Source organism: Mauremys mutica, chromosome 1, assembly GCF_020497125.1.
Source record: "Mauremys mutica isolate MM-2020 ecotype Southern chromosome 1, ASM2049712v1, whole genome shotgun sequence".
NCBI classification, from domain to species: Eukaryota; Metazoa; Chordata; order Testudines; family Geoemydidae; genus Mauremys; species Mauremys mutica.
The window spans coordinates 338,358,652-338,386,326 of NC_059072.1; the positions used below are offsets into that span (position 1 = coordinate 338,358,652).

Sequence of the window (27,675 nt, forward strand, 5' to 3'; positions counted from 1 at the left end):
CAGTTCTAAACTGGGATGAAACTAATTTGTTTTGCCTGAAAAAGATGCTTGCCAGTGTCTCCCCACAGATCTTGCACTCCCTACCTCTCCAAACAGGCAGATGGATCCTCCAATGGCTGAATTTTTGACTCCTAGTCCTGAGAGCCGCTTGCCCACATGTGGTCGGGTTCCAGAGCATCCGCATCTGTTTACACTATCTGTTTGGGGAAGCAGTGAAAGAGCAGCCTTCTACTCCCAGAACAAAGGAGATGTGGACTGAAAATTAATTAACATGGTTCAAATGAGGGTCCTGAAGTCTCAGAAAAGCTTTGTCCCCTTGGAAGGTATAGACCAGGGATGGCCAACCTGAGCCTGAGAAGGAGCCAGAATTTACCAATGCGCATTGCTGAAGAGCCACAGTACTACATCAGCAGCCCCCCAGCAGCTCCCACCACCCACTCACGTCTCCCACCCACCAGCAGCCCTGCCAATCAGCACCTCCCCCTCCCTTCCCATCAGCTGTTTTGTGGCATGCAGGAGACTCTAGGGGGAAGGGGGAAGAGTGAGGGCATGGCAGGCTCAGGGGAGGAGGTGGGATGGGTGGAGGGGGGAGGGCCTGTGGCAGAGCCAGGGGATGAGCAGTGAGCACCCCCCGGCACATTCAGAAGTTGGTGCCTGTAGCTCCAGCCCCGGAGTTGGTGCCTATACAAGGAGCCGCATATTAACTTCTGAAGAGCCACATGTGGCTCCGGAGCTACAGGTTGGCCACCCCATGAATAGATGCTTTTGCTTGGCATCCTGCTTTGTTTTCCCACTATGCGACTTTAAATTCATGTTTCCAGGAGGCCAAGGAATAGTATCTGAATTCTGATCAGTGGTTTAGTTTCAAGTGATGCCGAACATCACTCTTCCAAATTGGTGGTGTGAGAGGTCTAAATCCATTCTCCAAACAGTTTTGTATGGGAGTCATTTTAAAAAATATTATATGGCTGTGTTCTGTAAACAGGATTAAAATGTGCTTAAAGGGCTCTGAAACAGTTTCCCCTCTTACTTGAAGCCGGTGTTTCTTCTCAGCACGTTGGCAGCAGGTGGGTCAGAAGATCTGAGCAAATGTGTCTAGAGTTAAATTAATCTTGTGGGTGGGAGAATCCCTTGAATTCTGCTGTCGTGAATCCCTATACACAAAACTCTGAGTAGACTGAAAGATCTTTGAGACAGGGACTTTTTTTTAGTACATCTGAAAAGTGCAGTGCTTTCTGGATGACAACGAACAGTAGGGAGAACTATACATTGCAATGTGAATTTTCCCTAGACTGCTGGCAGAATTTATATGCCTCATCTGAATCCCTCTTTTCAGAATGTGTCCTAATGAAAACGTCAATAAATAGTAAACACAAGTAGGGTTTTTTTTGTTTTTTACTTAAACTTGTTTTAACCATCAACTTTAGCAAATTTTGGCAGTTACAAACCTGTACACTTTTTTTTTCTTTTTTATAGCAAAAGAACACAAGACAATACTGCCAACAGCAATTATGAAGGAACAATTAATCTTCAGATGAGGGCCGAGATCCACTCGAAGTGATTACCTTCTCCTTTGCATAAGGGTGGTTTTTTTTGTCGATGAAGAAATGATGTATTTTAACAGCTACTTGACTTGGCATAAAAATCATGTCTCTAAGTCTTTGTGCAAAACACACTGATTTAAAAAAAGTCAATAAAAAACATCTTCTTAAAAACAGAAAAGTTAAATGAAAAGAGCTGAACCAAAAGGAAAGTTACAGTACATTTGAAATGAGTAAAAATTACCATTTTTTTCAAATCTAAAACTTTTTTTGTTGTTTTTTTTGCCATTACCTTAAAAGTTTAAACCAACTTGGATGACTTTCTTTTAATTATATCAAACAAAAATTTAAAGCGACCTGATTGGCATCAAATATCTACAAAAGCCTGGTAATTTGAAACCATTATATACATTATTTTTATAAACTTCTTTTTAAACACCAAAACATACATCTTTTACAAACCAGCCTGCTTGCAACAGGTAAAATTTACAAGACAATCTTTCTGATACAGTGCTTTAAAGAGAACTGCTTCCATTTCCCAAATGCATTTGTCACTTCCTGAAAAGCAGTAGTATGGGCTCATAAAATTGTTAAATAGTAGCAATTCAGGTATTCATATGACGGAAGTATAATTACAGTACTGAGGGTTCCAATCTCATTCCCGTAATACAATTCAAGTGCATCCTTAACACTGGTAACGACAAGTTATGGCCTTCGCGTAATACTACGTATTTGTAATTATTGCTTTTTGTTATTACATAAAGAAATGAATTTCGTTTTATTCTTTTCCCGCCCACCCACCTGTTCCTCCCCCATAAGATGTGGCTATAGGTAAATCAATGCCCCTTCTGTTAATGGGTGACTTTGTAGGTCAAGTTTACAGACTACAGGCTAAAGGCAATGGATAGTAATGCGAATACTGTTAATTTCTAGGGCTTGTTGTATCACTGATGTGTACTGAGAGGACAGAGATGCAAACTGGCAAAAAAGCAGAGAACTATACCATAGAGCATGTACCATCACAAATCTAAAGAAGTCTCTCTCCCCTTTAGAAACTTTTAACTTCCATAATCACTCATGTAATAATTAAAAAAAAGGCTAAAATGGTAATATTGATCTAACAAAGATGCATTTCCTCTATTGGTTTAAAATAACTGTTTTCCTTAATTATGAATGACACCAGCCTTTTAAAGAAAGCATTGCAGTAATCAACAGTAATGGTCCACCACACCTTGAGTCGCTCCTGGGTTGTGGGGTTTAAATATCATGGTATGATTTTCAAACAGGAGTATGACTTGCTACACAAGTGTGTATATATATACTATTCCTGTTAGACCTGCCTTTTCCATTGAAACTTGTATTGAGGCATGACAACAATTGTCATGTAACACATCGTAGGCTTTATAACAGGCTAGAATTCTTTTTGTTGAGGATCAAAGTTAAACAACTCTAAGAAACATGCTCAGGGTGAGATTCTGTGCTGTGCCTCTGAGAGGTGCAGCCCAGGTGGAGCTGGGGTCTCTAAACCACCTTTGTGTCTTCTTGACCATGGGCTGCTCCTGTCTTCCAAACCTTGCCTTGAGAAAGGACCTGGAAGGTCAGCCCTATGGTTGCCTCCTGCAGTGCTTGTGCCAGGCGAATCCTCCCCCACCTTTATATGGGACTTTTAGGGTCCCTGTACACCACTTTGGCCTTTTACCCAGTGTAAAGGAGCCAGAGCAGGAGTACTTGTTTTTTTCCCCTCAGAAGCTCATAAATTGGAGGCAAAATGTTAATAATAATTAAAAAAAACCACCATGTTTGCCAGATCCTCCTTTACGCTAGGGCCACTTTAGAGGGTCTTGGCAGTGTAAATGGCATTGACACCCACTTTAAGGCTCTTAAAGGAGCATTGGTGTAAATGAGAATCTGACCCTTTGTCAAAAATAGAACATATGCATCATGTAAGTTAGACCCACAAGCATCTTGGCAGCCTAAGAAATTCTGATAAAGATATGAATTTATTTTCTGAGTAGTTGCTGCCTTTTTAAAAAAAATAAAAATAAAAGCGAAGAGTGTATTTATCATAAAGGACTGTGGTTTTGCCATGGAATAGCATCATTTGATATTGTAGTCGTTCTGTGAAAAGTCTTTACAGAAGAATCTGAAGGGAAATATCATGTAGTGGAGACATCTACAGGAATGTGAATTGTGACACTTTACAGGCACAGTGAGAGTTAGTCAAGACTAGCAGGGATTCTGAGGAAAGGCCTAACGAGGCAGCTGAGAAGACAGCAACAGAAAACCCCCCATCATACGACAGAGTAACCTACATCGGATGGAACAGTGTAAACTACCTACTCATGCACTCATTTGGTTCATATCAGAGTTAATTAAAGCACACCATTAATTAAAAAAGCAAAGAAGAGGCTGAGTTGTATTAACAAGGAGACAGAAAGTAATGTGAGAGTGTTATTGCACGCTGTAATGCTTGGGAAGGTTTTCACCTGGAGATCTGCATTCAAGTTTGGTCACTGAAAAGAACTAGAAGAGAACCAGAAAGGCAACAAAAGTGGGGACAGGCATTGCGGGGTTTCTGTCTGAGGAAAGACTGAATACAGGAGGTCTATTTAGTTTGGAGAGGAGGAGATATTGAGGTATATAAAATCATGAATGGTACAGAGAAGGTTAATCATGTGCTCCTATATCCCCTTCTCCATAGCACATTAACAAATTGGTGCTTGACTAAATGAAATGGTAACAAAATTTAAAAGACAGAAAAGGAAGTATATACTGAAGCTACGTGTATTTTACCAGTCAAACTCACTGCCCACAAGATATTACTGAGGCAACAAGCTTAGTAAGAACCATTGGTCTTTTCTGGTACGGCAATTGCTATGTTACAATTGCGTTTCCCTTTGTGACACTTTTGATATGTCCCTATAAGGAAAATAACTTAGATACCAGTGTATCTATTACCCAAAGATGGTTTCTACAGATGAAGATGGTGAGTATATTTAATAACTAGTTGGGGGCAAAAAGAGAATTCATTGCATAATAGTTCAAAATGTGGTACATTGAGAGTTGACTTGAAGCAAACCCCATGTATGCCACAGCCATGTGCTAAAAGAGTATTAAATTCATAGAAATTCATATCAGCATTAAAACTATTGCACAACAGCTAAACTTGCAGCTTTTTACATTTGTTAAAACTCAAATATTCCTATCCTTGAAGTAATACTAATCTATTCCTTGCAACCACTTCTCTGCCATGTAAACTTTGTAAGCAAGGCATGGTCATGCTGCATAACTAAATCTGTGCCTTGGCCGTAGCCAAACTATTTCATGGTGTGTAGGGAAGTCCCTCATTTTCCTTGCAATCATGATCTATTTGAAATCTGTATTTTTTTTAAAAATGGTGGGAGAGTGGGAGGGAAAGGGAATCAAAATGTACCATGAACACATTTAGAACATATCACTCTTACAGAAGCACGTCTGCTTTGAGGAGACCAAGTGACATTCATAAATTCAATGAACACGAACTATATGCAGGCAATTACTTCATAATACTTGTATGTGCAGTACATTCTCTTGCCTAAAGTCCACTTGATTAATTATGTACCTCTGCATACTGTAACTGGATTGTTTTCTAATGAAGAATTGTTGCATGATCCAAAGTAAAACCAATCTGCTACTGATATATGATATACTGGAGGGAAGCACTGAATTATCAGGTTACACTGCAAAGTTTAGAGACCATGTTTTATTAAAAGTGTCACAAGCTACACAACTATTTAAGTAACATTCTCAATCATCTGTTTTCTTTTGAGGCAACTTGTGAATAATCACCAGCTGTATGGTAAGAAATAAGACTGACTTATGACAACCGAATGGGTAAAATTCAGTTCAGTCGAGAATCTCTCTTCCTAAAAACGATCCAGTTAACTTATTTGACCAAGAAACAGGATAAGGCAGCAGCATGAAAAACCTGTTAGAGCATCCATTCATCCATAACTTCTACCTATCCAATAAACTTTCAGAATGACTGAGTTCTGCTAGGGAAGTATGTGGATAATAAAACATTAATGCAAAGTGGAGACTTCCTCCTATTCAATGTACAACGTATAGCCACAGAGATGTACAAATGCTGTAGAACTACTCATAACTGTAGTGAAAATATTTTCACAGCATTGAGTAAAGGGCACATATAGATTTTTACTGCAGTGAGTGGAAAAAACAGATTTCCATATTGCATTTAACCTGCTCTGGATGATTAATGTGAAATGCCAAAATTAACCTGAGGTCTTGTTTTTGCATTTTACAGTATTATACAAAAGTGCTTTTAACTCTGTGAATATTATTTGGGAGTTCTGAGGGAATACAGGGCCGGATACTCAGCTGATGTTGATGTAAATTAACATACCTCCATTCACTACACCAGCTGAGGATCTGTTCCACAAACTCAAGGGCAGGACATTTTTCAACTGTTGTTGATCTAGCAATTTAAGATTATAGTAGAATGCGTATGCAAACTAATTTAACTGGACTATGACAGCATTATGACTGCTGTTAAAAAGCTGCAAGGAAGCCCAAAATAAAAGCAGCAAAATGTGGTAGTTCAGGTTCAGTTCCGTTCTCAGATACGTGGCCACATTCGGTACACAAGTCATTGGGAGTTACACATGTGTATCTAAGGGCAGAATTTGGCCATTAGTGAGTCAAACTCACAAGGGTTAAATGTCACAATATTTGGAAAGTCTCATAATTCAATGTATACACAAACATCTGAAAGTAAGTTTGAATAATGGCAACCAACCTAGTCTAATTTGGTGTATAATATATAATGTATATATTTGTCTTACTCTATGCACACAAGCTAGGATTCGATGTGATATATAAACAAAACTATAAATAAATAGTTATTTATGGACAGAGATCCATGTCGATAAGTTGTCTTTTAAATGCTTTTTTAATAAAACCAATGGAATTGTTTTGCATATGACCAAATTCTTTCACTCTTTAGCTGACCTAAAATGTCGTGCAATGGTGCCTCTTGGAATCATCCTCCCCTTTGTTAATACTGCAGGGAGAGATTGTAACACTTTTAATAATACAATACCAAATAAACAGCAGGTGAAGAAAGGGAACTTAAAAGGTGAAATCGTTTCCCCTCTCAGAAACTCGGTGAGTGTACTCTTGGTAATAAATAGATGGTACATATTCTCCAGATTGTCTGTAACAATTTTGTGGCATACAGCTTAACATAACTGGTCTCTTTGTGTCTGCACATACAGTATCATTTCTGAACAAGTTAATAGATTATCCTGGATTTCTGCCTTCCCCAATATACATAGATACATCTTTACCAAAATGTCTTCTCAGTATTTATACTGTTAATTGGACCAAATGACCACCAGAAAAAAAGTCTCCTTTACACTTGTGTCTGATGCTGGGTCTCCACAAATGGAATGTGAACGTTATCTAGGATGAGCTCCTCCACACTTTCAAAGTCACTCATGGCTACTTCGGAATCGTCAAAGCCACAGCTGGCTGAGATGTCAGATGAGGAGGCATCCAGAGAGTTGTGTAAGGATAAGGGCATCTTACCTGCACTAACGTTTTCCACACTCTGGCCTGGGACAACAGCAAAAGTACTAAATTCATTCACAGTCTGAGACCCAGCAGTGTCCATCTCGTTGGGGAACTGATGAGGAGGGAGGTATTGGCTAGGGTGGAACTGTGGCCGCCGTCTGCAATCTGGGCTGAGTGTGCTAGCCATTGAGACTGGCTGTGATGGCGGAAGGGTTTCATATTGGTCTGGATAGTCCTCTGGGAGCGGAGGCGGTAACTGGTCCTGACTTAAAAACTCCTCTTCATGAGGAGGAGGATAGTCGCTGTCAATGTCATAGCCACCAAGGTAGTAATCAGTTTCCAGCTCCCTGTTACTGCCATGATGCACCGAGCCTCCATCTGCTGTTTCATAATTGGGCACTTCCTCAATGTCAGACAAACGAGCGTTGGGCATCCAGTCAGAGGTGTCCCAATGATAAGCTGTAAAGGGGAACAAACTCTTTAGGATGGAGAGTAACTAATAAGAACAAAATCTATTGCATGCACCTGCTGCAGAGCAAATATTCACAGCAAATTTCAGCCACAGATGCAAATATAATCAGCATGCTCCATAGCCTGCTAAAACCGGTCAGCCATGCTCTCCCAGAGGGGGGGAAAAACAACTTTACATCACGGTGCCAACACAAAGATTAAAAGAAAAAACACATGACCATCTGAAAGCATTTCACACTGAAGGATGCAAGTAAGTACAGTACATTAGAAATTATGAGTCTAAGAAACCAAAATGCTGGAAATCTGTGAATTAATATTTTTCACAAGGGATTAAAAAAAAATCCAGCATGCTCAAAAGAGCATGTCTGTCACCCCCAAACAAATTTGTTTTAGGAAAGAAAATACACAGGACACACAAAGTGAACAGCTGAGAGGTCAAAAAGTATGGATGGCCCCTGAAGTAAACACTGGATGGCAAAATTCCCAAGCATGCAGAATTTGGACATCATATAATCCGGAAGAGGGAAGACAGATGAAGCACATTGATACTGAGAAAACAGAAACCAGTCCAATAGGCAGAAAGCATCTCAGAAAAGTCACCTCTGTTGTAGTTCTGTCCTTGATCCATATCAGACACTGTTAGATACAAAGTGAAAAGTAAATGCTGGTAATTCAAAGCTTGCTACCAGCATAGAGTTACAGGTGAAAATACAACTCTTAGCATGCATATGTCTAAAATACAGCTGGCTGTACGTTGTTTTAATAGCATTTTTAATTGCGCCTTCGTTTTAACGTACCAGGTAAGCTTGCCCAGTCAAACATAGGCATATATGGAAACATTCTGTCACTTGTATCAGTAAGTCACATTCCTTTCCTTTCGTCATCTTAATTATCTATCCTCCTTTAACAAACATGGAATTAAATTAAAGCTGGAATTCTTAGTTTGAAAGGGCCACCCACAGTCTGTAAGGTTTATAACTGTATAACACATTTCTCTCTCTCTTGCTCACTTTGAAATGGAAAAATAAGAATCCACCATTCTCAGTTCAAACAAATCTGGGCCCACCAAGTTCAGAGGGAGGCGGGGAGAGATAGCTCAGTGGTTTGAGCATTCCTTGAGGAGGCTACTTAGGGATCTGGGGCAAAAATTGGTCCTGCTAATGAAGGCAGGGGGCTGGACTCAATGACCTTTCAAGATCCCTTCCAGTTCTAGGAGATTGGTATATCTCCAATTATTATCTTACCAGATACCATGATGATGGGCATGATATAAAAACCTGAATAGAATAGAAAGCCATTCCATGGGGTCATCAGCTATACTACCTAAGATTGCATGCTCCCCGATCCTACACCCGTGACCCCCAAACTGTTCTGCCATGCTAGCTGATAGGGGAAGGAGGATTCCAATATGGGGTAGGGAAGAGAAGAGGGATGAAGGTTTTGCATTAAACGGGAGGAGAGTAACCTGTTATGTTTTCTTAAAAAGAAGTTCTAATAATTCAATCCCTAGTTACTGGGCTCAATGCAGGAATCACTGAGCAAAAATCTATGGACTGTGTTATTGTAGGAGGACAGATTAAATCATCATAAAGGTACTTTATGGCCTTCAGATGTATTAATCTATGTATCCCAGCCAGGGCTGAGATAAAAGAGTGTGTGTGTGTGTGCGGGGAGGGAAACCATCCCAGTTCCCTGGAGACTCAATTTATGAACATCACACAGAGCTCTCATTCAGCCCCAGGCCAGTTTACATGGAATGTAGCATGGTTAGCAAACAACATGCTAGCCTTCCAACTGGTCTCTGATGCGGAGGGCTGGGGACATGCTTGCCTGGAGGCTGCAGGTTTGGCGGCACTGAACCTCCACTAGCCATCCAAATATTTTCCAAAAAGAGCCTAAAATGAATGATTACACCAGTGGTCCCCAAACTTTTACCTCGTGCCCCCCACACCGACCCGGGAGCGGGGGACGGGGCCAGGGGCATAGGGGGCCAAGGCTGGTGCCACAGCTGGGGGCAGGGCCGGAAGCAATGCCTTGGCCAGGGGCCAGGGCCGGGGCCCGGAGCAGAACTGGGTGGGACTTCCTCTGCACCTCACGTGGGGGCTGGCCCTGGTCCCAGCTGTGCCCCCCCAAATGTTCCTCCATGCGCCCCCTTGGGGGATGCGCCACACAATTTGGGGACCTCTGGATTACACTGACAACACTCTTTCTTTGTAACCAGTACTATGCTCTCTTCCCAGCTATCTTCAGTCAATGCAATTATACTGTACCCACGGCGCACCAGGTACCTTAGCAACTGCATCTTTTCACTACCCAGTAGAACCTCACTAATTTGCTGACCTGCACCACTCACAATTCCCACATGAAATAGTGCCCTCTGCCCCTGACTTCCCAGCAGGGATTTAACAGCAGATGTTGGTGCGAGGTCTCGTGATTAAGGGCTTGTCTACACCGCGAGCGGCGTTAGCTTTGTCGCAAAGCCACAGTCACACTGCTGCTTGCATCGGCAAAACTTTTTGTCTTTCACAGCGGGGGCTTTTTTTGTCAACAACTTCACAGCACAGACATACCCGAAGAATCCACTGCTTTTACCCAACTCTACCACAGAACATCTGGGTCTCACATCAGGAGTTTGGAGGTGGACACATTTTCAGTGGAGGCTTCTGAAATTTATTTCCATATTGTCTTGAGTCAACTGACCATTATGGCCTGGTGTGCAGCCAATTTGTTTTTCAAGTTTTTGTCTTAAGACACTGAGGTATTGGCGTTGTTTCTTATTTTCCTAATTTGGGGACGAGTCTATTTTATTAGTTAACATTGATTACCTCATTGTATTGGTTTTATTACATTGTATATGTTAGACAACTGCCTAGGGTATATCCTTAGATCTCAGGAAATAAGCAAGTATGTTCATAAGCTATTCCAGCTAAATGAATCTTTGAAAACTGCCATGAAAATACACTAGCCTGGGCACAAAATCATCTACCTCAGCATTTATTGCCATTATAATAAAGATATTATTTGCCCATCCTTAAACATTACTCAGCCTGGGCTAGCAGCAGTCTGTAAGGCTGGACTAAACTATACTTCCTAAATAAGGGTGAAATCCTGAGCAAGCCAGACTTGATGGGCTTAGTAAATAAATAATAAAACCTAGCTCTTATAGAGCACTTCTCACCAGTAGATCTCAAAGTGTTTTACAAAGGAGGAGAGTATACTTATTCCCATTTTACAGGTGGGGAAACTGAAGCACAGCAAGGTGAAGTGTCTTGCCCAGCAAGCTAAGTGTTCCAGCTGGGAACAGAACCCAGTTGTCCTGAGTCCCAGTCCAGTGGTAGGCAACACTGCCTCCAATGGGGGGGGGTGCTATGAAACCCTCACTCTAACTGAGAACCAGGACATGATTCTGTAGTACCGTATTTTCCGGCGTATAGGGCGACGGGGCGTATAAGACGACCCCCTAATTTTACAGTTAAAATATAGGTTTTGGCCTATACTGGCCCTATAAGACGACCCCCCCCTTCCGAGGGGGGGAGCCCAGAGCCTTTTAAATCCCAGCCGTGGCCGGGAATCAGAGGGCTCTGGGCTGCCCGCTGCGGCGGGGAGCCCAGAGTCTTTTAAATCCCAGCCGCGGTGGGGAGTCAGAACGCTCCGGGCTGCCCGCCGCGGCGGGCAGCGCAGAGCCTTTTAAATCCCAGCAGCGGCCGGGAATCAGAGGGCTCTGGGCTGCCCGCTGCGGCGGGGAGCCCAGAGCCTTTTAAATCCCAGCCGCGGCGGGGAGTCAGAAGGCTCCGGGCTGCCCGCCGCGGCGGGGAGCCCAGAGCCTTTTAAATCCCAGCCGCGGCCGGGAGTCAGAAGGCTCCGGGCTGCCCGCCGCGGCGGGCAGCGCAGAGCCTTTTAAATCCCAGCCGCGGCCGGGAATCAGAAGGCTCCGGGCTGCCCGCTGCGGCGGGGAGCTCAGAGCCTTTTAAAGCCCAGCCGTCCGCTGTTATACCCGGCGTATAAGACGACTTCCGATTTTGGGGGGTTGTTTTTTAATATAGAAAGTCGTCTTATACGCCGGAATATACGGCAGTATCCATAGCTTTCTGCACAACCCGTGTGTTGGCATTGTGGCATTTGGGACCATTTGGCTATGCCCACGCCTACTGTCAGCCCCCATCTCCTCTCCATGTGGTCCTGTGGCGTGCAGAGCTGCAGAACTTAGCTCCACTGTGGTCAGGGGTTAAACAGTCCCCATGCATGGTCCCCCAGCATCTTTCTGTAGGACAGACACAGCAGTCTGGCTACGTCATGAGCTTAATCTTGCTCCCATTCAAGTCAACAGAGTAACTCCCATTGACTTGAATGGCACAGGATCAAGCCCCATGTGCCTTTCTGTGCCCTGGATGTCACCCAAAATTACCGACGTGGATTTTGTGATGCATCAGCCTAGCTCTTATTCTGCTGTGTTTGTTTCTGACCTTGCTAATTTGTAAAGCCGTCATCTGTAGTGGGTTTGCCAGTCAGTGTAGATTAGTGAGGTTCTGCTGTAGTGTTTCAACAAAGAATACAGGAGGCAATGTTTGCAGAATAATAAAGAAAAAAAATCAAATACCTTCATTTTCTATAGTGTCAACTACATTGTTGACAAGCTGTATGACAGTCACTATGGAAGCTTGTGGAAAAGGGAGAGCAGAAAATAAAGGGAGGGGAAGGATAGCTTTAGGTTAGTATTTAAAAACACACACAATATGTTCCCACATTAAAATTTCTCAAACAGAACTAGGATGGAAAAGGCTGCCAAACAATTCATGAATTATGCAGTGGTTTCCAACACATTTCATTTCAGATAATCCTGTATATTTTTCAAATGGAAAAGCACATGGTGATAAATTCCAAAGCATTACTTCCAAAAAGGCACAAGCAATGATGAATATCGAATCATAAATTCAAACGGGACTGTCCAGCTGATTCAATTAACCAAAGTAGTATCTGGTCAACCCAGATTAATCTCAAATTAATTCTTGCTCAAAGTCCTCCAGAGACAGTGCAGTGTGTTCAAAGCAATCATTATCTTTGAGGCAATCACGCAGATCTGAAATGGTGTTAAGCCTTCAACTTAATCTATTTCCTAATAGAGATATTTTACTTATTTACTGTGCATACCCTGCAGCATAGTACCTCCAGGACATTAAGCAGTGCTGCTATAATTAGGCCACAGTTAAATTTTCAATCCAAATTTCGACCCACGTTAAATAAAATGCTAAGTTGAATGTCCTGTGGGTTCAAAACATGTGTTTTACCAGTAACCAATCACGGTTCAATACAGGACCAAACAGCGTTGTATGGCACAGACACCTTGACGGTAGCAATGAGTGGACTCCAAAAGGTCCTGGGTTTTGGATGAGCTACCTCAAGTTCAGATGCTTATCTGAACCTTCTCCCGATCTCACAGCTTGGCAAACCAGGACTTGACATTTTTTGCGAACAAGCTTTCATAGGTGGTTTCTGAATGTGCAGCATTATTCTGATTAATATCCCATTCTGCTTCGGCTGGGAGGCTAGCCCCTGCACTTGAGGCATGGCCCCAGGCCCACTGGAGTCAGTGGAAAGACTTCCATTAAATTGGTGCTGACTCTTCGTGAACGAACAGTCTTTCCCGCCTCTAATTACCATGAGCCAACGTAATGGTCCTGGGAAGAGGCCCCCTTATTAAGCCAGAAATAGCCTCTCTTCTCATGGTATTTAAGCCCATCCCTCACTGACAGCCATTTAGCAGAGAGAGGCCTGGTTAACCAAATAAACCATATCCTTGAGCTGTGTTGACCTTATCGATGCCATCAGTGATTATATGATTATAATCATATAAACAAGGGAGTCCCATATCTGTTAATGGACCATGAGTAATAGAGAGGGATAAAAACCCCTCCATTGTATGGTTAGCTGCTGCATGGCTGGGGAAAGAGGGTGAAGGGAGCACTACGTGGGGTGCCTTTCCAGAGACGCAGTGAAGTGCCCTCCACCAGCTGGCCAGCAGGATTCCACCAGCATAAATTACAGAGTCACTGCTTAGCCTAGCAGTGCCAACTAGTGCAAGATTTGGCACACACAATTTGGAGAAATAAAAAAAATCTTGTTCATCGCTCTGCTAATACAAATGCATGGCTAATGAAAAAAAAAGGCAAAGCCCAAAGAGAATGTGATGCTAGTGTGAAGCATCTGAGAGACAAGAGTTGAAAACAAAATATTAAAAACCAGGGTCAGCCTGGCTGTGCAAAAAGCGAACAGAATGTTGGGAATCATTGAGAAAGGGATGGATAATAAGACAGAAAATATCATATTGCCTCTATATAAATCTATGGTATGCCCACACCTTGAATACTGAGTGCAGATGTGGTCGCCCCATCTCAAAAAAGATATACTGGAATTGGAAAAGGTTCAGAAAAGGGCAACAAAAATTATTAGGGCTATGGAACGGCTTCCGTATGAGGAGAGATTAATAAGACGGGGACTTTTCAGCTTGGAAAAGAGACAACTAAGGGGGGATATGGTAGAGGTCTATAAAATCATGACTGGTGTAGAGAAAGTAAATAAGGACGTGTTATTTACTCCTTTTCATAACACAAGAATTAGGGGTCACCAAATGAAATTAATAGGCCGCAGATTTAAAACAAACAAAAGGAAGTAGTTTTTTCACACAACGCATAGTCAACCGGTGGAACTCCTTGCTAGACGATGTTGTGAAGGCCAAGACTATAACAGGGTTAAAAAAAGGACTAGATAAGTTAATGGAGGACAGGTCCATCAGTGGCTATTAGCCAGGATGGGCAGGGATGGTGTCCCTAGCCTCTGTTTGCCAGAAGCTGGGAATGAGCAACAGGGGATGGGATGGATCACTTGATGATTACCTGTTCTATTCATTCCCTCTGGGGCACCTGGCATTGGCCACTGTCGGAAGAGGGGATACTGGGTTAGATGGACCTTTGGTCTGACCCAGTATGGTCGTTCTTATGTTAAGGAGTTACCCTTCCCCACGGGATCTGAGTTTGGGTTCTGAGACCAGTTGCAAGAGACAGCAGGGACTGGGACTACCTGGAGAGGCTGTACACTCAGTCTCCTCATGCTGTTCTGGAGGGAATCCCTCTGGCTGATTCATTATGACAGGGGTAGCATCCATGAACAGGGTCAGCTTTGGTGGAGAAAACTAGGGGTCTCAGTGTATGGTCCCTCTGATCCCTGAACCAACTCACCCACCCTAGACCCCCAGTACAATAGTAACTTGACAGAGTCCTTTTCAGTTTGCTTTAGCCCATCCATTCAAAATTCCTTCTTACAGAAACAGTAACTTGACTTCTAAGTGCACTCTGAAAACCTGTGTGCTGAGAGCAGGCATTCTTTTCCCATTAAGGTTTATAAGGAATTTTAAGACATCATTTTCCTTTTTTGATCATAATTACTCTGAGCACAACAAACTGAGACAAGCAATTTAAACACATTCAAATGTCACCTTAAAAAAATCCCAGTCACAGTAAATGTTCACAATAAAAAGCATTCAAAAGAAATGTTAGAGTTATGAGATGAACCCACTGAAGCTATGGAAACCCACAGAGAAAGCCCCAGACCAGCAACCCTCGGGGGGACGTATGCTGCCTACCCATGTATTGATACAAACTGAATGAACAGTATGATGTTTCTCTTAGGAGGAAGCAGCAATACCTTTTGCTTGTAATGGCACTTTTAGAGGAACTATTCCCAGCTCCAGCAAGATGAGCTCTATTGCTTCCATATATGGAACAAGCTTCCCGAGTCAGTGGAAGATGAAAACCCTACACAGTTTTGCTAATAATTTTTGCAATATGATGCAACACATGTCCCGAAAGAGGACAGTCTGTGGCAGGCAGGGTCATGCGCAACCTTGATGGGAAGAAATGTAATAATGACTCCTCCTTCGTGTCTCCTTGAGGCTGGTGAGCAGCTATGCAGTTTCGGGGGCAACACTTTGACCTTTGCAAGATCGATTCATTCACTAACTTTAGAATGGAACTACAGTGTGGGAATGTGAGGTGGTGAGTCATCCCTGAACCAGAGCCTGATTAAACCACTTGCAGTGATGAGTCATTCCTCTGCTAAGCTCCAGTCAATGCACAAGCCAGGAGCTGCTCCGGTGACTCTCAGGGCACCTATATAAGCCGCACAGGAGAAACAGTAGCTCAGTCTGCCCAGAGTCACAGAATGGCTTGGAACAATCCCCTGCCTGATAGTGGTAACAGGTCCCACAGGCCCTGCTCTTGCTCCAGCCTTGTTTCCAGTCCTGCTCCTGGAGAAACACTTAACTGCTTTAAAAGGAGAGTATCTCCTTACTCCCTGTGTGTGTGTCCATGTGTGTCTGAATTCTGTCTGTGCTCCTCTTTGGGGGTCCTACAGAATATGCTATTCTGCACTGACTTCTGTGGGATGACGCCGATGACCTAAAAGGCCTTCCTATTCTCTCTGAAGCTCTCTGAGCCTTGATTACAGTAGATACTGAACTAGAATTCTTATCTTTAAGGGACATATTTTAAATACTGGGGGGAGGGATAGCTCAGTGGTCTGAACACTGGCCTGTTAAACCCAGTGTTGTGAGTTCAATCCTTGAGGTGGCCATTTAGGGATCTGGGGAAAAAATCTGTCCGGGGATTGGTCCTGCTTTGAGCAGGGGTTTGGACTAGATGATCTCCTGAGGTGCCTTCCAACTCTATGATTAGGCTTTCCCAGAATCTATTGGTCAGCAGCTGTGCGAAGATCAAGTAGCCCTAAGAAGGTGGATTGTATGCACTGATCACCGCCAAGTGTACTTCCAAGGAGCTGATGGACAAAGAGAGGATATAGTCCAAGATGAGAGGAATATTTGTAGTCTCTGGGAGAATGCTTCTTTGCTTTGCCCAAGAAGAGAACATCTGAGAGCCAAAATGTCCTGTGGAGCGGCCACAGATTCAGATCTCCCCAGTGTGAGAGGTTTTGCCTGGGCCATCGGAGATGGCAAGAAGGGTGATATCTGAAGTTGGTGGTGATCAGACTTGGTCAGTGCAGACAGATCCCGGGGTTTGGGAGGAGCTGGGGATGACCGTGCCAATGGACAATGGTCTGGTACCAATGGAGCCCAATGCTTTGAACTTTCTTGTTGTGCCTCTGGGACTTAGGACGTACTAAATCCTCATAGGCCAAGCCAATGGGCTTGCTTACAGCTGAGTCCAACTTCTTTCAAGTGGACTTAGAGGAAGACTTAGTCTCATGCTTTTGAGAGTGCTTCCTAGCGTTCTGACAAGACCCCACCGTAGGGTCTCTGCAGGCAGATTCTCTCACACCAGAGTCAGACTTCACAGCAGGAGGCACATTCTTTGCTGAATCAGGCCGATGTACAGGGTGTGTGGGGGGGTGTTCCCAGGCCTGGGTCCAACTGGGGCCTCATGGCCTCCATGAGGATTTGTGGAGAAGAAGTTCCCACCCTTCTCAGGTATGGCTGGGGAACAATCAGTGGATACTGCACCTTGCCACAATGTGAGTTTCCCCAAGGCAGTACAGGCTGCGCTGGTGGTCATCGCTGACTGAGAAGGATGGTGAGCAGGAGCACAGAGTTTGAAGCCTGAAGTCCTGGGCATAGTCTGGTACCCAAATGGGGTGGGAGTGGAGGGCTAATAGTTTTTAAAATGATTAAAACTTTTAAAACCTATTAGAACTGTTAAACTATTTACAGACTAGATGATTCTTATTTTGCAGAAGGAAGCTGAAGCTGCGGACACTAAAGTTTCTCACCTGGACCATGTGGCAGTGAGAAGAGACTGGAGAGGTGGTCGGTCTATCTCCCCCTCAGTCCCCTGGGTTGGAAGCACAAGGTGACCCAGGGCATATGGACAGACCAGCAGGCACGGCTTTCAAATTCTGTAGCTCAGGGCGCATGGTGCGTGTGCGTAACCCACAGTGGAATACAATAGGGACCATCACTCGAAGAAGAATCTGTGTGATCTGATGACAAGGCAATTTCCCCCTCCCAGGAAAGGCACTCGTGAGCGCAACAAAAATAATCGCTGTGTTGCTTCTGGGTAAAAGGTCACAGCTTAACCAAAAGGATCTGTGAATGCACTTCACTTTAAGTGCTTTTTCTAATATTTAAGAGCACTTAAGGAAGAGCTGTACACGATGACTGAGGAACTAGATCTCCACATGCTTCATTAATTGATTGTTGAGGATGCTAAGAACAATTTCTTTGTGATAATCTTCCTGATGCATCTGAATTAGGCATCCACTTTCATGGCAGGAGCATCTAGCCTTTTTTCAGACCACTGCTCATCATACGCGGTCCTTAGGAATAGAGGTTTGATTGGCTGCTTAATTTTAGGCCCCATATATTCACCCTTGTATAACCTTATGTCAACCACTGAGGTAATAATCTAATACATGAGAGCAGGCAACTAACTTTTTCTGAGTTGGGATGTAACGGTATTGATCATTCATCCAGCTGTGATTCCTAGCATGACAGTCACAAACGACTGTCCACTGAAAGGTAGTGGAGTTTTTTGTTGAGAATCCTAAAGGAGACTTGCAAACCTTATAGGATTTCCCTTTGAACTGACTCTTGAGACATGAAAAAGATATTGTTCCAAGGCTGAAAGACGCTGCTGCTTTATATCAAGGTCCATTACATTCCTTGCATTTTGGACCTTTGGGTCCGTTGTAAAGCTGGGTCTTCCTAGGACAGCTCAGGGCTTTTTCCCCTTTAATTGAAAAAAGAACCACAGAGAGGTTTAGAACCCAGGAGCTCTGTGCTCCCAAGCCTGTGCTCAGACTGCACGAGATTTTCTACTAGATTCCAGCCCTCTCTCTATAATGGCTGGATGGGTTTACAAGACGTGGAAACAACAGAAAGTGGTGGCAACCTCTGCTGATCACTCGTCCCCAATATAATAATGCTGGAATCATTTCTTACCATTATCATCACCTGAGTCTGACTGGAAGGAGCTGAGGGACTGAACTTCAGAGTTGCTGCCTTTATTACTTCCGGCAAAACAGGTCACCTCTTCAGCGTCATCAACCTCTTTACCTTCATCGATAGCAAAAAACAAAGCAAAATGGTACTGTGTAGGTATGCACATATGTCTAGTTATACCACTGCAGAGTGAGTTAAATGTTGCAAACAAGTAGTTCCCTCTTGCTTTTGTTGGAATAAAATTATTTACTTCAATTGTGGGAAATGACCTCATCTATTGGACAAGAGGACAGCCAATGTGAATTATGTTTTTGAAACATCTGACAAGTTTTGAAATGGCTGATGACAGCCGAAGGAATGAAGCAGCAGCTGTTTTACATTTTCCCATTTGAAGGCTGTGTGGGATCAGAGCTAATTAAAATTATGATTCCAAAGGGTGCTATAAACATCTTATACAATAGATCATAATTACATTGATCTTTACAGTTCACTGTCCTGGGGCAGAATCTCCCTCAGGGCCTGTGCCAAAGCCCATTGAAGTTAATGGGAGTCTTTCCATTGACTTCAGTGGCCTCTGAATTAGGCTCTACTTGCTCTGTCACTGGCGAATAGTCACAGTGATTATACTTTGCACTTCCAGAGCCTTTCCTCTTCAAGCACTTGACAATTTCTCCTAACTCCTGAACAGTCCAGAAAGGTACTTAATTTAACTGCCGTCTATGGTATATATCCTCTCCCCTCCACATAAAGGTACAAACACATCACATAATTAAACACAAACAGATATATATTTCCAATCAAACTATCAAAGTGGCACAATTACATTCTGTACTAAGGATATCCATTATTCTTCTTTTGATCAATGAAACCGTGTTTATAGGTAAGAAAAACATACCTATATCTGCAAATGCTGTTGTCTTCAATGTAAGTGGCAAGTCAAAAATTAAAACACTGCCAGAAAACCTGAGAATTATATCCTCAGTAAATAAAGGTTATTCTTGTGCTTCACAATGCTAGAAATACATTTGGTCAAAATTCTGACCTCATTTACACCACCCAATTGAAGTTAAAAGGTTAAGCTAGTTCTGCACTTGTCCCTTTGTTCTCCATGAATAATTTCCAGAACAATGGGACTTCCCATATTAAGATAAAGGTTGTAGTATGGGCTCCTTCAGTTGGAAGTTTTAGTTTAATCTACAAAACAAGGGTTTCAACATGCAACAGAATAAAAGAGGAATGAGGTTACTAAGAAGAAAAAAAAATGATGAGCAAAATGAGAAAACTTTGAGGACCTAATACAAAGCGTCTTATCAAGCACTGCCTTGCAATAAGGGCAGAGGGACATACAGCCTAATATATGGCCCTTGGAAACTGCTGTTTCCTGATGTGATAACCTGTATCATGTCCCATGTGTGGATAGACTGTACAGAAATTGAAGATGTGCTTTGCTATCAGTAAAAAGGGAAGAGAAGCACTGGGAGCACAAATGGTTTAAATATGAAGATAACAGCTTGTACGAGGTTTTAACATTTAGCGCAGATGAGAAAGTAATAGGTTGAAAATGTGGTTATAAGAGCAGCTTACACTCTTCCGACGAGCAGCATAAATATTAGAGATAAAAAATACTTATTAATTCATTTCCTGCATTAATTTTTAAGTGCTTTGTCTTGTCTAGTTCTAAATACCCCTTGCAAGACTGACAGCTCAAGCTAAGAGAGCTCACAGTCAGGAAACTTAGCCTAAAATTTTCCTTTTCAACAGAAAGACACTTGCACTGCATCATGCGACCAGAGTCCTCAGATCAGTCTTCCTCGAATGTTCTGAATGAATATAAAAAGTAGGTGGGTTGTCATATTTTGATGATCTAAATAGGGCACTTGTATACCTACTCTCATCCTAATTACATCCTTTCAGAACTAAGCAATCACCTTCTCTGTGAAATGTAACAACTGCGAGTACATTAGCCTGGGCTGCTTTCAATTAGATTCATTATGTGTTCCCTGTCAAACTTACCTAGAGTTAACCACACAGCATATCTTGGTTCACTCTGCCACCCTTGAGCTCATAAAACTGCTGTACTCTGACAAGAGCTGTTATAACATGTGTCAGACAGGGAAAGTAACACCCGGCATCAGATGACGCTACTCACTTTCAGTACCGCCGTCCCAGGTACTCTTCCTGATGGAGTCACAGTCGGATCGACAGGGAGACACGGCTGGCAGGTTGGGAGCCACGCTGCACACCACCACACCCCGCCTTGCTGTTAGTATACGAGGAGACTCTGGATGAAACGTCGTCATCTCCTGATGCTCAACTCCAAGGCCATCCACTATCTTGTCTAAATTGTTCCGCGAGTCACTCTGGAAGCAAGGGGTGTAAGCCATGGGCCTCACAGGGACTTGCGGTGGCCCTACCTCTTGGTAGATATTGCGACTGTCCCCACTGTTCCTTAGGTTCTTGAACTGGATCCCGTTGCTCTTGTTGAGCAGAGCAGCAGTAGCCGGGTCCTGGACCAGGGTGATATTGTTGCGTGAGTAATTTTTCCTGAACACTTTCTTGCGGAAAACTATAAACAGGATGATCAACACAAAGATGACAAAAAGGACGACTGCTATTCCTATTAGCTCTTCTTTGCCGACGTAGGAATGTCCGGCTTGTATGTTGGGTACCACCACAGGCCTGAGGCCACAATACTGCCCCACGTACCCAGGAGTGCAGTTACATAGAAACGAGCCAAAAACATTGATGCAGGAGCCGCCATTTTCACATTCCTCTCTTTCACATTCGTTGACATCATCTTCGCACCTTAAGAGAACAAGACATGGCTATAGATCTCGGAGGAGAAACCTTAGCAATCAACACCACTTACCCTCATTTATTTAGGCTGTCCAGGCAGCAATTGCGTTTTGTACTCTGCCAGTGTCTGGCAAATGAACATATTATTATCCAGCCACATTAAAATATTTAACATCTTCTAAAGATGGAAACAAGTTCTGCTGCTTTTTAAGTCAATGACAAGAAAACATACTGGAGAAAAGAACTGATTAATCTTACTCATCAGGAAAAAGCTCCTAGGACTGATTCACCACTGCATTACTCCCAGGTTTTATGCTGGTGCAACTCCATTGATTTCTGTGGAGTGAAACCGGTATAAAACTGGACCAATACAGTGATGAATCAGGCTCACAGACTGTAATAAAAATGCTAACTTTTCCGTAGGTGTTTTGGACCATTCCATGAGATTCGATACAAATTGATATCCCTGCTGTACAATTCCACAGACTAGTTCAAATAACCTAACAAAAGGATAGCAATGGCTATTAAATTCTATAGGATTTTAGATGGTTAGGAAAGAGAAAGGGAATGGAAATGAAAGAGAACAAACAGGGGGGAAAAGGAGATATCAAAACTGTACTAATATGGGAAAGGAGTGGGTGATGGGGACTTTCAAAGAGCCTATGGGAGTTAGGTGCCCAAATTCCACTGAAATCCCAGAACTAAACAACAACTTCGGACGCTAAGTTTAAATACCACTTTGGAAAACTTTGGCCTAATGGATTTATTGGATCATGTTAATATGGCCTCTTGGTAAGCCACGTGATTTGGCTATACTTTGTTAGGTAACTAGAGGCTTTGGGGTACAAGATGCCCTATGCAAAGAAGACCTCGTATTGAAATGATTCAAAGATGCCAATTCCCCACCGGTAGTTCACTTACGTTACTCCTGTCAGTCCATTTTTGCAATTGCAGATGAAGGCATTGCCTATCGGGTCACACGACCCTCCATTCCGACATGGATTTGGAAAGCACACTGTGATCTCAGATTCACAGTTTCTTCCTGTGAATTGAGAGAGGCAACTACACTGATAACCTGGGAAAATAAAAACAAAAGCAACAACAGGAGCCTATAAATACAACTGTCAACACACGATACAATCTGGTTACATTAGTAGCTGCCGGGTAAATTGAAACAGAGTCACTTGGGGTGGGGTGTCACACAGGAATTCTGGCACGCAACTGTGACCCACATTAATAGCAATGTGAGAGTTTGTCCGCCACTGGTGTCCAGACCTTATAAGAAGCGTATAGATCTGCAAATGCCTGTGCCCTAATGGAGCTGAACTTTTGGCTCCAGGAGTACAGCCAAATGTTTTTACATCTAGAGTCCTGGGTTCAATCCCAACAGATGATACCACCAAAGAAGCAGTTACAGTCCATAAGTTTTCCTTCACTTTCTGATATCAGCAACTGTCCTTTGAGAAAGCCTCAGGGCTTCCGTGCCGAATAAATAAATGCGTCTAGACCAGGGTGGGCAAACTACGGTCTGCAGGCTGAATCCACCCCAGAGCCTGCACCCTCAACCAGAGCCCTCATCCCTTCCCACACCCCAACCCCCTACCCCAGCCCTGATCCCCCTCCCATCCTTTGAACCCTCGATCCCAGCCTGGAGCACTCTCCTGCATCCTTAACCCCTCATCCCCAGCCCTACCCCAGAGCTCACACACCCAGCCGTTGCCTGCACCCCTTCCCGCACCCAACCCCCCTGCCCCAGCCCTGATCCCCCTCCTGCCCTTTGAACCCTCGATCCCAGCCTGGAGCACTCTCCTGCATCCTTAACCCCTCATCCCCAGCCCTACCCCAGAGCTCACACACCCAGCCGTTGCCTGCACCCCTTCCCGCACCCAACCCCCCTGCCCCAGCCCTGATCCCCCTCCCACCCTTTGAACCCTCGATCCCAGCCTGGAGCACTCTCCTGCATCCTTAACCCCTCATCCCCAGCCCTACCCCAGAGCTCACACACCCAGCCGTTGCCTGCACCCCTTCCCGCACCAGCCCTGATCCCCCTCCTGCCCTTTGAACCCCTTGGTCTCAGCCCAGAGCACCTCCTATACCCCAAACTCCTCATACCCATACCCACCCCAGAGCCCGCACCCCCAACCCAAGCCTTCATCCCCTCCCGCACCCCAACCCCAATTTTGTGAGCATTCATGGCCCACCATACAATTTCTATTCCCAGATATGGTCTTCGGGACAAAAAGTTCGCCCACCCCTGGTCTAGACACTTAGAAAATATTTCCAATTCAGACATTTACAAGGATGGTACATCAGAGTTTACTGCTCTCATCACTAGAAGAGAAAATCGCATGACACTAAATTAAGAATAGACACGAAAATGATACTTAACATTTCTATATAATCTGTCATCTAAGAGACTCTGTGTGCTTTGCAAACCATAACTGACCCACCCAACGCCCGAGTGAGGTGGGAAAGCAGTATGACATCCATACTGTTAGCTAACCTGGGACAGCATATGGTTAAGAACCTGTTTAATCACAGCCTGGTGTAAATCAGGATTTACTCCATTGAAATTGACAGAACAGCCTGGATTCGAGATCGTACTGTTGGCCCCAAGTTTCCTGCTCAGTCTCATACTGGAGGTCAGCTGCAGTTAGAAATAGAACCCAACAGTTCCTAGAACTTCCAGTTTCCTTGCACACTCACTTTTGTAACGATGAGTAACATTAGTGAACATTGCTTAAAATTAAAAACCTGGAACAAATTTAGTGTTGTGGATGCTGCCACTGGGCCTATTAGACAACTGTAAGTATCACAAAACCACATATTTTCGGTGTTCCGGTGTCAGTGCTGCATCTGCAAGAGGAGGTGGGTTTTCCCCCCCCCAATTCAGACATTCTGAACTACATTCTGAACATTCAAAGATTTGGACAAACACACAGAGTGGCCTAACGAGATGCAAAACTGACAATGCCATATGCATTATATGATGCCAGCCTATTAGGAGGATTTCTTGTTACCTGGAAAACCATTTGCTTACAAATAGTTTGGAAAGGAATCACTGCATGAGTGAACAAGATTATGTCAGTGTTCCATTATGTGACTCAATAGTGACATCTATAGACCAAAACACTACAGTAAAGCATTATAATCTCTCTGTGTATTTAACTTAACCAAAACATTTAATTCACATACAAAAGATTTTATGCAGAGAGTTGTCATGTGACAATGTAATAGCCGAATTAATATGTTTTCAGTAGATTCCTGACCTAACCAGACAGTATAAAACAAAATAAAACATTTTTATAAATCAAATTTCTTTATCTAAGTTACTAATAATTACCAAGAATTATATTAAAATATAATCTTCTTGTCACTTTTTGCATGTCTCTGAGCTTGAAAACTGAAAAGAGGTTAGTCAATTTTTCTTTCATGATCTCATACAATAAAGCATGATGCTACAATGTTTGGATTGCTAAAGGAACCCTATTTCCACTGGAAATAAAAAAGCATGCCATTTTCATTATTTTTTATATTATTTGCATTGAGAGCAGCATTTAGAAAACCTGAACTCTCAGATGCTCAGAACGGATTAAGCTCCATTGTGCTAGGCAGTGGATAAACAAAACAAAACAAAAAACAAAAAAGTCTCTGTCACATAAGTTTATACTTACAAAGCTGCATTTTACACTGAATTTTGGCCTTTAAAATGCACTCAGAAGCTAGCCTAGTACACTAAGCAGCACAGTATCTAAGTATAGGGATCCATTTCTTAGGATAGGAAAAAACATTCATAAAACAAGGTAAATAGAGTCCACATTTATCACTGATTTAATCTCAGGGCACTAATCCAGAACCTACTTACGCTAATAGTTTGGGACCAAAAGCAGCGGGGAGACAGCTTTCCAGTTGCACAGTTAGCCCAAGCCACCGAAAACATGTTCAGGAGGATGCCACTCACTCTAGCACAGTCACGGGTGGAGAACTATTCTCCATGGGGAACTAAGGAAGTGAAGTACTGAGTATGCTGGAGGTTATTGCCAGCGGGCCAGTGCACAAAGCAGATTCTCTGGGCTGAAAGACTGGCCATTTCCTTTACTCCTTCCTATCCCTTCAGAAGTGCCTGTGTTCTTGTTGCATGGCAGCGACTGCAGGTCAGGACGGAGGATTCCATAACTCACCCCGTGACAAGGTTTGACCTTGAAGCAAATCCCTTTGGCTACTGTTTCTGATGTGGGGTTCAGATTTAGGCCCCCAGGGAGGAGGTATGATACATATTGCATTCCATGAGACATACCATATGATAAAGTTAGCTATTATCCCACTGGCACTATGAGAAGAAAAACACATATCTGCTTCCCTAACAAAGGTGGGCAAAGTTAAAGGAAACACGAATGACCTCAGCCACGAAAAAGAGCACATTTCAAATAGTCTAGGGCTTGATCCTGCTGCTATTGAAGCCAGTTGGGGGGGGCTGTGGATGTTCAGCACCTCTTCAAGTCAGGCCATGTATTCCGGTGCCTAAATATGGATTTAAATGCTTAACTTTATGTACCCGTGTTTGAAAACACTGGTCTATATACTTCAGTGTGGTATGAGTCACTGCTGAACTGATGATGTTTCAAAAGGGAGCAGCGGAAGATGACAGATAAAAACATGTTAGTATTTGTGTTATTATTTATAATAATTAACACCATCAAGTGTACTTTGTCTTCCTGACATTTTTAAAGGTGTGCATATTCAGTATAGCACTTGTCTGCCAGAAGACCACCCTGCAAACCTCAGGCCTGGTCTTCAGCTGGTGTGAATAGGAGCAGTGCCCATAGACACCAGCTGAGGAGCTGATCCTTCAGCTTTTAATAAGGCTTTTACCACCACTCTACCAACTTGCCTCTCCTCAAGCCTCAACACTTTGACTTCAGCATCTTCCTTGCCTCCACTGCTCACCTCTCCCAGTTTGGTGATATAAAGTGTCAAGAGGCACCAGGACACTCAAGCAGAGCTTCCGTGTGGTCCCAGAAGAGGAGCCTCCAGCAAGCAATGACACTTGCAGTACTACGCAGGCTTCTCATCTATACACATATGTTTGCTTGGCTCCCGTAGAGCTAAAGAAGTTGTAAGCAAGGAGGCACTGTGCCATTGTAGCAGATGGGACGACTCTATGCAGCTGTCGTGCAGAGAGTGTGTCTGTTGTTGGTAGAATCTCCAGCCTGAACTGCTGAGCTGCTGCCTATCCTTAGGTTCACTCGACTTTATTAAAGAGGATGTTCCGAACAGCTGCCAATTCTTTTTAACATGCATATGGCTCCTGTTTCCATCGATTACCTGGCCTTCTTTTGTGACATGCTTTGCTTTTACATCAGTTTCAGGCATGTTGTTTCCATGCTGTGCAGTTTTACCTCACCAATTCAGAGTTGAACCTATAGAAACAGGTCTTGCCTCCAGGGGCGGCTCTAGGATTTGCGGCGCCCCAAGCAGGGCCGCACGCCACAGGGGGGCGCTCTGGCAGTCGCAGGTCCCGCGGCTCCGGTGGACCTCCTGCAGGCACGCAGGACCAGCGGACCCTCCGCAGGCATGCCTGCGGGAGGTCCACCGGAGCCGCCTGCCACCCTCCCGCGGGACGCTGCCCCAAGCGCACGCTTGGTGCGCTGGGGTCTGGAGCCGGCCCTGCTTGCCTCAAATCAGTTATACAGGGAGCTGACTGGTATGAAGCATTGGAGCAAAAGGGGAGTTCCCTGTTTTGCATTTTGATACGATTCTGTAGACATCTGGTTGGTTTGGGGACCAGAGTATTTTTCATCCAAGTATATTCCTGCCACTTCCAGTTTGTTTTAGCTTTCTCACACAGACAGTGACTCCCTTACCATTCAAATTGTAATTACAATGAATCTCTATGTCTTTAACTCAAGACTCTTGGAACCAAATTGTTTCTGTGAATTTATAGTCAGAATCTTTTACCTAATTTGAAACCATAAAATTCAATCAAGAAATCTGGAAGAGCTGATTAGCAGTCATTTAAAGTTATACAAATAATAAAACACTCCAACTCTTTACATTTTTTGTTAAAATCTTAAAGTCTTTTAAACATCAACATTAAATGGAGATGTGATATTAAGATTGCTTTTGTAAATCACGGTGTTTCGTTTGCGTCTCTCTGAAGGAGAAAGAAAGAGAGAGCCAGTCAGCTAATGACCATACGATTAAAGCAGCCTTTTGTTCTTTGCCTAACTCTCATGGGTGTTCTGAGCAATACCTACTTCCCATGTTAAGATCTGTAAAATGCATCAAAATTTAGAAGAACCATATAAATGCTACAAAGTGTTTTTTCCCCCCACTTGGGATTTAAATGGT

The 27,675-nt window shown here is 43.4% G+C and overlaps 1 protein-coding gene across 1 annotated transcript in view; it reads right to left on the reverse strand.

Annotated features, from left to right (window-relative positions):
• Nucleotides 1-1,596: 1,596 nt before the first annotated feature.
• The window catches only part of FAT3 (FAT atypical cadherin 3), a 471,657-nt gene continuing 445,578 nt past the window's right edge, over nt 1,597-27,675 (reverse strand). Inside the window, exons 22-25 of the mRNA XM_045020047.1 lie at nt 22,246-22,399; nt 20,678-21,333; nt 18,529-18,642; nt 1,597-7,571 (exon numbers count right to left, since the gene is read on the reverse strand). Of these exons, the coding sequence (XP_044875982.1) occupies nt 6,952-7,571; nt 18,529-18,642; nt 20,678-21,333; nt 22,246-22,399 (1,544 nt within the window). The 3' untranslated portion in view covers nt 1,597-6,951. The remainder of the gene's footprint in view (nt 7,572-18,528; nt 18,643-20,677; nt 21,334-22,245; nt 22,400-27,675) is intronic.